The sequence below is a fragment of the Lampris incognitus genome, chromosome 8 (genome assembly GCF_029633865.1).
Source record: "Lampris incognitus isolate fLamInc1 chromosome 8, fLamInc1.hap2, whole genome shotgun sequence".
In the NCBI taxonomy this organism is placed as follows: domain Eukaryota; kingdom Metazoa; phylum Chordata; class Actinopteri; order Lampriformes; family Lampridae; genus Lampris; species Lampris incognitus.
In genome coordinates this window covers 47,583,864-47,594,229 of record NC_079218.1, presented here as the reverse complement: position 1 = coordinate 47,594,229, position 10,366 = coordinate 47,583,864, and the positions used below count along the sequence as shown (strand labels likewise).

Below are 10,366 nucleotides of genomic sequence, written 5' to 3'. Positions count from 1 at the left end.
AGGCCCAGCAGAGGATGTACTTTCTCCGCCAGCTCAGGAAGTCGGAAGTTCAACTGTCTCAGGAACTGCTGATTCATTCTACACTGCAATAATCCATTCTGTCCTCCGCACATCAATCACTGTCTGGTTTTGTTTGGCCACCAACAGGACAGGGACAGACTACAGACAGTTAAGTCTGCAGAGAAAATCATTGGCGCCAACACCTCCAGAGTCAGGAAACGGTCAGGCAACATCACTGCAGACCTATCACATCCTGGTCACAACCTGTTCCAACTCCTCCCCTCTAGTAGGCACTACAGAGCACTGTACCCCAAAACAACCAGATATAAAAACAATTTCTTTCCACGGGCTGTCATTCAAATGAACACTTAACACTGTCAGTAAACCCAACCATGTTGTATATACTGTACTGCACACTGTATGTATACTGGTACCACTCTGTCATGTCCATCTACCTCAGGCACGTATGTAAGTAACCTGCTAACATCTATTTCAGCATCTCTGATATATTCTCTGCACCACTGCACTTTATCGCCTCTTATTTTGCTTGTATATAGTCAATCCTTGTGTATAATCTGAAGGTTGTTGTGTTGTAGTGTTGTTATTCTATGTGAAGTATACCGAGAGAGCCACGAAACCGGAGTCAAATTCCACGTGGTGCAAACATACATGGCCAATAACCCTGATTTCTGATCTTATTCTAAGAAGGAGAGGAATGTGCAAAGCATCTCAGTAACCTCAGCATTACATTGGTACAAAAAGCCACAGTAACAAGTTTTTTTTTAATGTTTGATATATTTTAATGATCCCCGTAGGGAAATTACGCCTCTGCATTTAACCCATCCTAGCTGTGTAGCTAGGAGCAGTGGCAGCCGCAGTGCTAGCGCCCAGGACCAACTCCAGTTCGTCTCGCCATGCCTCGGTCAGGGGCACAGACAGGAGTATTAACCCTAACATGAGTGTCTTTTGATGGTGGGGGAAAACTGGAGCACCCGGAGAAAACCCACCGCAGACACGGAAGAACATGCAAACTCCACACAGAGGACGACCTGGGATGACCCCCCAAGTCGGACAACCCCGGGATTCAAACCCCAGGGCCTTCTGTTGTGAGGCGAGAGAGCGCTAACCACTGCTCCACCGTGCCGCCCAAGTATGGGGGCTAATGCCACTACCGTTGTAGCCCAGTGTGAACCACTACTATATATTTGTACAGATAGATGTCAGGCTAACATTTCAAGAAAAGGAATACGTATCTCGAACAACTACTACAGTATCTATTTACGGCAACCAATGGTGGATGCTATTCCTTTATTAGTTGTTGTAACTGAGCCAAGTCAAAGGTGGTAGAAGAAGGATATGAGCAGGTTTAACCAAGTGTCCGGTCAAATCAGTTTCACCCACGCTAGCACAGATGCTAGCACAGATGCTAGCTTTCACCCAGGCTGGGACCAGTGCAATCTCTGAACGCAAAAGTCTGGGCTTCTGCCATCATGATAGATCATGGTGCTGAGCCAGCCAGGTCCCGAGTCTCTCTCTCCTCTCTCTCTCTCTCTCTCTCTCTCTCTCGCTCGCTCTCTCTCTCTCTCTCTCTCTCTCTCTCTCATCTCTCTCTCTCTCTCTCTCTCTCTCTCTCTCTCTCTCTCTCTCTCTCCCCTCCTCCCCTCTCTCCCCTTTTGCTCTCTCTCTGTCACACACACACACACAACACACACACACTCAATGTCTGTATGCAAACCTCCAGATTTCTGCCAATAACTGCACATCTTTTGTCCAGCCACTGAGTTGTGCCATCAAGGCAGAAATATTAAATATTGGTCTAGCACGGGCTGGAACATTACCGTATTAACGAGTGACCCGTGTGCAGGTGCCAGATGTTGGCTAGACCCATAATGCGATCATCTGAACCAGACCGGCGACTAACTCACTCTTTCAGTTTTCTCATTCCCACACCCCCCCCTATTAATTTATAGATGTCACGACACGATTGACATTCCATTTTCCTTTATTCACAAAGTCGTTTTCCCATCACTCGTTCCATTTCGGTCTCATCTGAGCCCTGGAACTGAGACGAGACAGAGGAAGAGGTGAGGATGCATACGGGTGAACCTTTCAACTGATAGTGACTGATGCAGCTAGTGCAGCTTTTCTCAACTCCACAACACCGAAGCAGTCGGAGCGATTACCTTGGCCTCCACCTCTTCCACCCCCTCCCCCCAGTTACACCCCAACCCATCCAGCTCAGTGATGGATAAGGGTCGGAGATGTTAAGCTATATATCTCGGAAATGGGTGACAAGTGGGACGTTACTTTAAATAGAAATTCTGGTTCCCAGAAGAGCAAACAGGAAGCAATAATCTATTGTTTACCCGTGTGTGAGTGTAGAAGAGCGGTGGTCACCCCAGATAGCAAAATGGCTGTGGCCCGGACCCGTCCCACACGCCGACACCTCATCCGGGCCACATACCGCGTGGCATGATGGCACTTGGGCGGTCCCGCTCCTGTTTGCCAGATCTGGAGCCAGAACCAAGCCGGAGCAGTGCCGCATGTGCCACATATTTGTTGGCCCATGTTTGTTTTGTGCTATTTGGGCCATATTCAGCATTTACCACACGGGCCACTTCAGGGTCCACACCCAGATTACTTGTTGCCCAGAGCACCACATCTTTGCCAAAAAGGCCCACATTTGATTTGGCATATTTGGGCCATGTTTGCTATCATACACACGGGCCACTTCAGGCTCCATTTTGTCAGGGCTAGAGAAGGCACCATTGCCGCATCATCACCCGAACTGGCCCACATCCGGAGGGCTACCCGGGCAGGTAGGTTTCATCTGGATTCATTGCATCTCTGTAAATCCAAGCAAGACACATGACTAAACTGCTGACAATATCACAGGAAGCTGAATCAGCTCATCTGGACCACGAGGTCCACTGAGATGACTCAGATGATTGAGACGACCCAGATGATTGGGATGATCCAGATGATTGAGATGATCCGATGATCCGGATGAACCGATTCCACTTTCTGTGATTTTCCTATACCTGCATTGTTGAGCGTGCGTAAGATGCGTTGCCAATCAAAATGATCATAATTAAAACTGCCTAAAGTTTGGAAACTTTATCAATATCAGCATCACTCCCCCCCACTGCCACCAAACTGCACGTGTAGAAGAAAAACCACCAGGCGACAAAGAAGTCGTCCATGTAGTCCAGGACCTTCCCTGTCCGCCACTCGGAAGTTATGGGATCGACGTATCACCTGCACGCGGTTGGGAGAGCGTGAAGTCGTGCTATTTGTACGCGGGCCGCGGCTGCTGCTGTGGGGGGGGGGGGGATCGCGCGCGCCCAAAATGGGTTACCGTCTCTTGGCACTAGATGTAAAACAGCCTCGTTATTACAACGGACGAGTGGTTTCGCCCTATATGATAACCCGGACGGATCAGGCTCAACAGGCTCGGCCGGGTCAGATCACATGAACAGGTGCGCTTACCGATCCTGAGGACTTGTTGGGAGCTTAGGCGGAGCTGCGCGGCGAGAGACAGGAGGATGAGAAATCCCTTTCCTTTCTCCATGTCCTCAAGTCGTCTCACCATCAGCCTTTGGGGCGCATACTTCATTATGACCGAAAGAAGAAGAAGAAGATGAAGAAAAAAAATATTATCCGCGCAATGAAGTATCCGGGGGGCTCATCCCGCCTCCACCACCACCTCCTCCTCCGCCACCGCCACCACCACCGCCGCTCAATACAGTCCGCATGCAAACCGAACGTCTCCCACTTCACCCCCAGCAGCGGAACAGCTTCACCCGCAGACACGTTGGATAACATCTTCAAATATGAAAAGTAGTTGTGAATAAATGAGAGGGGGAGGGGGGGGAGTAGCGCGAGAGATAGAGTAACCCGACAAGAGGAGGAAGAGGAGGAAGAGAGCTGCTCTGGCTGTCTGTGAATCCTCTCCAAGCAGAGGATTTGGAGCAGCAGCTGAGCTGGCAGCGGTCTGTACCGGTCCTGATGAGGGGAGAATAATCTTCAGGTTACACACACACACACACACACCACACACACACACACACACACACACACACACGCACACACACGCACACACACGCACACGCACACACGCACACACACGCACGCAGAGCCAGATTATTCCACAGCAGAGCATCCTTATTCGGCTTGCCGATCACAAAGCTCAGTCGGCGTGCCTGCATAAAGAGGGTATGAAAGTCTCAAGTAACTAAAATAACCAGTGTTGCCTATTCTCACTTTAAAGTCGAAGCCGTGGTGACCCACATCTATATAACTAGAGACATTCACCTTAGAGGATGCCGTCAAACGCACACGCGACTACCTTGTTGGTTATTATTGGTTATGGTTGGTTACTGACTGATGTAACAATGTAACGATGTTTGGTTTGATTGATGTAACAACGTAACGATGTTTGGTTTGATTGATGTAACAATGTAACGATGTTGGTTTGATTGATGTAACAATGTAACGATGTTTGGTTTGATTGATGTAACAATGTAACGATGTTTGGTTTGATTGATGTAACAATGTAACGATGTTTGGTTTGATTGTTGTAACAATGTAACGATGTTTGGTTTGATTGATGTAACAATGTAACGATGTTTGGTTTGATTGATGTAACAACGTAACGATGTTTGGTTTGATTGCTGTAACAATGTAACGATGTTTGGTTTGATTGATGTAACAACGTAACGATGTTTGGTTTGATTGATGTAACAATGTAACGATGTTTGGTTTGATTGGTGTTACAACGTAACGATGTTTGGTTTGATTGATGTAACAACGTAACGATGTTTGGTTTGATTGATGTAACAATGTAACGATGTTTGGTTTGATTGATGTAACAATGTAACGATGTTTGGTTTGATTGATGTAACAATGTAACGATGTTTGGTTTGATTGGTGTTACAATGTAACGATGTTTGGTTTAATTGATGTAACAACGTAACGATGTTTGGTTTGATTGATGTAACAATGTAACGATGTTTGGTTTGATTGATGTAACAATGTAACGATGTTTGGTTTGATTGATGTAACAATGTAACGATGTTTGGTTTGATTGATGTAACGATGTTTGGTTTGATTGATGTAACAATGTAACGATGTTTTTGTTTGATTGATGTAGCAATTCAACGACAGTAGTAGTAGTAGATTATTGGTTAGCACTGATTAGAAACGTAGACCGAAAGCTGGCACGTAAGGGGGTCTGAAAGTAACTCACAGTTGTACTCTAAAACAGTATGAGTCTATATCCCAGGTCTTGCGGGCTCTAGAAACCACAGAGCTGATTTGAAAACCTGACAGCACACACACACTTGACACCGCCCCCCCCCCCACCTCCACCTCCACCCACCAACCTCATTGATACGTGTTCCCAGACAAGCTGCTGCAAAGTGAGGTCGTGACATGTGACACCTGTGTTATACCATAAATACCATTAATTGCCACTAACTTTTTTTTCCTTTTTTTAAATTCTTCTTAGCTATCCAACTGCTGAGGCTTTAAACCGAGATTTGGCCATCACGGCACCTGATCCATAAATTGCCGTTTTGTTTGCCCTCTGTCGTAGCTTTTAATGCCTTTCCAATGAAATGCGAGTTCGACCCCCCCCCAGCATGGTTTTTAATGGCATGGATTACCTACACCCCCCCCCCCCCCCCCCCCCCGTCTGATCCGGTTCAGGTCAGGAAGCGGAAGTGCAGACAGTATAATCAATACGCTAGTTCAAGATGGATATTTGGAGACACCTAATGGAGGACGTTTTTCCTGCACACCCAGTCCGCTTCACCACACCGAGTCCACGTCACACTCACCAGTCCACATTTCTGAAGGCTGCAGTGGAGCCCAAGGCGACACACTACTCCAACTGGAAGCCCCCGTGCTCAGGGAAGGACACGCGCCATTCTCAAGCGGGGTTCAATTTAGAAAATTTATTTTTCCTTATAACAGTAACATAAAATAACAGTTATACTCCACAGCTTTATGTATGAATACAGCTCTTGTTTAAAGTACAAACGGGGGAAAGTCAAAGGGGGGGGTCCCCGGGGGCTTTGCCTGTGCAGACAGGTGATTGTACCTCACGTCTCTAGGTCAAAACTAGTTCATCACCCTGTACACGAACTCAGAAAACAGAACCGGATTAAGAACAGCCAGCGGCGTGTTTCGCCGCCCTTTCCTGGCGCCGTGGGCCCTCTGCTGACCGGTGGTCTCTCGGGCTGGCCCCCCCACAGACAGGCAGAACAAGTGCGGGTTAAATACAGCCATTAAAAAAGGTGCACGTGAACCGTTGGAGCCGGGCTAAGAAAAAAATCGCCGCGGTGCTGCGACGGTGTTGTGTGCAACAGCGCCATCTAGTGGATGTGTAAACGAACGAGAGAGAAAGAGAAAACAAGGGAGTCGGTGGTCTACGTTTGGTTTTAATCGGGGAGGGGACGAATAGGCTCCAGCATCCCCGCGACCCTGAGAGCAGGGGGTAAGCGGTGTAGACGATGGATGGGTGGATGGCTCCGTCTCTGGTTCAGGTCCGTCTGTCTCGCTCAGCTTCTTCGCAGTCATGATGCCGACTGATATAAAGACCACGAGGAGCTGGGAAAAGCAGACCTCGAGAAAGGCCTGATGATGAGGGTTGTGGTCTCTCGTGGTCTGGGTTTACAGTACTGCCAGTAACACGTGGTGACGTCTCATTTCAAAGAGGAAAAGAAAAAGAAAGTTCAAGTCAAACAGGACTGGTTGTGGATATTACGTCACAAAGGACTGGGGGTGGGGGGTGGGGGCGAGGAGTGGCTTTTCGGGGGTGGAAATTGAACATCTTTGCTGAACGATGACAGCCCTTGGTGAGATCTCTTACTCAGCCAAAGCCACAAACAGGATAAAGTGTGACCGGCATTGGAAGAGGCGCCAAAATGTACAAAATGCCTGGACTCTAAACGTGACGTGATGACCGTCCTGTGGGGGCAAACCCACGACTCCCACCAACACCTTGCTTAGGATTCCCTTGACCGAAAAATATTCATTTGTAATACTGAGCAATATAATGTCGTGTAAACAAGAGTGTTAACAAAACAGATATTCACTTTTGAAATAAAGGTCTACAATTGTCCATAAGCTATTGTCCAAAAAAAAATAATAATCTCAAAACAGATATGGTGTGTGTGACGCGAGAGGGTCAAAACAACGCATGTTTTATGTACAAGGCTATTGGCACTAAGCTACTCCTGACTATACATCAGTGTGCAGCCGATATTAAGTTAAAAACAATAAAAACCACAATAAAGCTAGTTGGTGTTCACTAGATTTTACAAAGCGATCTCAAGCCGAAAGCCCCTGAAGAGTGATTCAGTTTTACACGCAGCCCTTGAGCAATTAAATACACAAAACGGTTTCTGAGCAGGAGAAAAATAACACCCACATTCCTGTGATCAAAAATAGACATTTCTAGCATGAAGGTGATCGTTCGGCGATGGCGTCTCTTCAGTAATGTGCGTATGGTACAATAGCTGCCGGGGGGGCTTTGTCTCCGTGTGTGCATGTGGACATGTGGACCCTCGCTTGCTTGCTCGCGTGTACATGCAGTAAGAGGTCTTGGTCTCGTTCATAGGTTCGCGTACTGTTGGTAAAGGGTGGTTGTTCCAGGGTTGTGCCCCCCTCCCGGGGTGGATGAGGAATCGCTCCCGTCTTCTGGGTCAGTTGAAGGAGACTCGGATAGGGGGCTTCGGTCCTAATAGAAACCCTATACGGGAACAGAAAGAGGTTTCTCACCCCCCCCCCCACCCCCAAGTGGGGAGTTGAGTGACTCGGGATTGTCAGAACACAGGTGGGTGCGAAGAAGTGGGACGAGGATGAGTAAAAGTGGTCTAGGAGGATTGTTTGAGTCTTCGTTCCTTCCTTTCAAGTTCTTCCCCTCCAAATCCTCCATTTTAAAGCTTGTACTCTGTTTTATCTCCTGCTTATTCTAAATGATTCTTGGGAGAATCCATCCGGTTTTGACATGAGCCTCAATCGGAGACTCTCCCCCCCCCCCCCGCGCTTTCATTCCCAGCATTTCTTATTTCAAGGCCATCGTCATCCTCTTTCAGAAGACATTGCTGTTGCACCCGTTGGCGTAGTCATCCCGTCGCACCCAGATGACATCGTGGTCGCTATCACTGGCTCCCTCCACCGCACACTGCTTCAAGGGAGCGAGTTTAAGAGAAGGGGCCGTACAGCGGGACAGGGGTATGGCGGGGTAGACAAGGGAGTCCACGTGCCCTGGGGAAGGGGTGGGCTCTGAATCTCTCGCACAGTCTATTTCGTCACCTCGCTCCTCCCCGACCCCACCTTGGATGATGTCACTCCCTCTCTGGGGGTTGTAGCCCCTCACCTCTACGTCGTGCAGAGTAAGTCCCTCCAGGCCAGGGGGCTCCGTGGAAAAGGCTCTGACAGATTTGCAGTACTCGTCGTCGTCACTCAAAATGTCCGTCTCCTTCACCTGCGCCACATCGGGCCCCTCGACCCGGTCATCATAGCGACCCAGGTCGAACTGTTCCTCCACCCAGCGGTCCGTGTCCTCCCCTTGAGGTTTATGGTTTTGGAGCAGGGCATGCTGGGATGGCGGCGAGTAGGAAGAAGGGCTAAGGGAGTGTTGGGAGGGGTCAGAGTCATTGCCGTTGTTGTTGCCTTGGTAAACGACATCCGTGTCAATAGTGAAGCGGTTCCTCGCTAGCTTCCTGCGGCCCAGAGTCCGAGATGGCACTGACACTAGACACACCAAAACAAAGTCAGAGAAATTAAAACATGATTAAAAACCATATAGCGACAAAACAGTCACAGCATCCATTTAGTTTAACTTCTACACCGTAGGTCTATTGACCTTATAAAGTCAGAAGTATTAGTATAATTCATGACCTTCGTTATGGGTGAAATTTTGGGTACTAGCCAACCGGAGTAGTGCAGCAAACATTTTTTACTTCACCCAGATAAATTATTGCAAGCCCAATATATTTAGTCCGAGTTTAAATGCCAAAAATCGTATATCAAAAGCTGAGCACCACATTGTTATACAAGTCAGAGTTCCTACTGGTCCTGCAGCTCTCTTCAAACACTCGGTTTTTCTTCACAACATTTTGATCAGGCATTCTTTTGGTTGAAGCGGTGGTGGAATACATGCAGAAAACCAAAACATTTTGTAACAAGTTGATGTAGTCAGATAGCTCTTTGCAGTTGTCACCTCTCTTAAAGAGCAGGTCATGGCTAATTGGCATCAGTCCTTTACTGATATACTGGGCTAAATGATGTACTAAATGCATCGATTTATCAAGCAGTACCAGTACCAGAATTCATTTGATTGGCTGATTGGTGTTGTGTTGATGTCCGATAAATTCAATGTGTAGTTTTTTGTATGGCAGCAGATTTGCCACTCGCCAGACAGGCTAAAGCCATCTGCCTGGGGCAGACGGAGGTGTTTAGTTTCTTGCCCTGTCCCTTGGTCTTCATATACGAGTAGTCCTGTAAAGCGTGTCCACATTGCTTACCTCTACCTGTGCATGACACAGACAGCGGCACTGCTGCTGCCAGCCCTAACATTCGACGTCGAGTTTCCTTTTGATAATGGCTATCAATAATGTTTCATCTCATTCTAAATTTCCTTTAGATTTAGTTTAGACCCATGTAGTCTCTGCTTTTTCCAAACATGCCATTGCTAAAATTATTAAAAAAGATATTAATTTTTTCCCATCTGTGACATATTCTACAGATAGATATTGTGAAAGGTGTCAGTTATGTAATGTAATGTTGCTGGTATTTTGTCAATATGACTATCAACAAATAATTTGTACTGTCTATTTTTGCTGAACCGTGCGCCTCACGCAAAGAAACACAGGCATCACGTCTATTCTCTGGTTTCTCTGGTATTCTCTCAGTCTGGTTTTAGAGCACTTCATAGTACCGAGACAGCTCTAGTTAAGGTTACTAATGACCTACAGAGGTGGCCGATCGACTTTAGTTCTTTTAGACCCAAGTGCTGCCTTTGACACAGTTGATCACAGTATCCTCTTACATTGCTTGGAGACTTGGGTAGGCATAACGGACTCGGCTTAGTTTATTACACTCGTGCCCTTCCAAGAGAACTTTTTCTGTAGTTCTGGGTAACTACTCCCTCGATGGCTCTGTTGAGTTGTGGTGTCCCTCAAGGTTCAGTTCTTGCCCCCCCCCTTGTTTTCTATATACATGTTGCCTCTTTGCCAGGTTATTCAAAATCATGATTTGTTTTACCATTTTTATGCTGACGACACTATTATAGTCAGTTATACATGGCACTAAAACCTAGCAATCCAGCAAATCTCACAACTTGCCTAACATTAAA

General features: G+C 47.2%; 2 protein-coding genes across 2 annotated transcripts in view; both read right to left on the bottom strand.

Annotated features, from left to right (window-relative positions):
• LOC130116426 (glutamate receptor ionotropic, kainate 1-like) overlaps window positions 1-3,616 on the bottom strand; it is a 41,715-nt gene extending 38,099 nt beyond the window's left edge. Inside the window, exon 1 of the mRNA XM_056284337.1 lies at window positions 3,490-3,616. Coding sequence (XP_056140312.1) covers window positions 3,490-3,616 — 127 coding nt within the window. The remainder of the gene's footprint in view (window positions 1-3,489) is intronic.
• Window positions 3,617-5,943: 2,327 nt separating this feature from the next.
• tiam1a (TIAM Rac1 associated GEF 1a) overlaps window positions 5,944-10,366 on the bottom strand; it is a 90,086-nt gene continuing 85,663 nt past the window's right edge. The window contains 1 exon segment of the mRNA XM_056284335.1: window positions 5,944-8,763. Coding sequence (XP_056140310.1) covers window positions 8,099-8,763 — 665 coding nt within the window. The 3' untranslated portion in view covers window positions 5,944-8,098.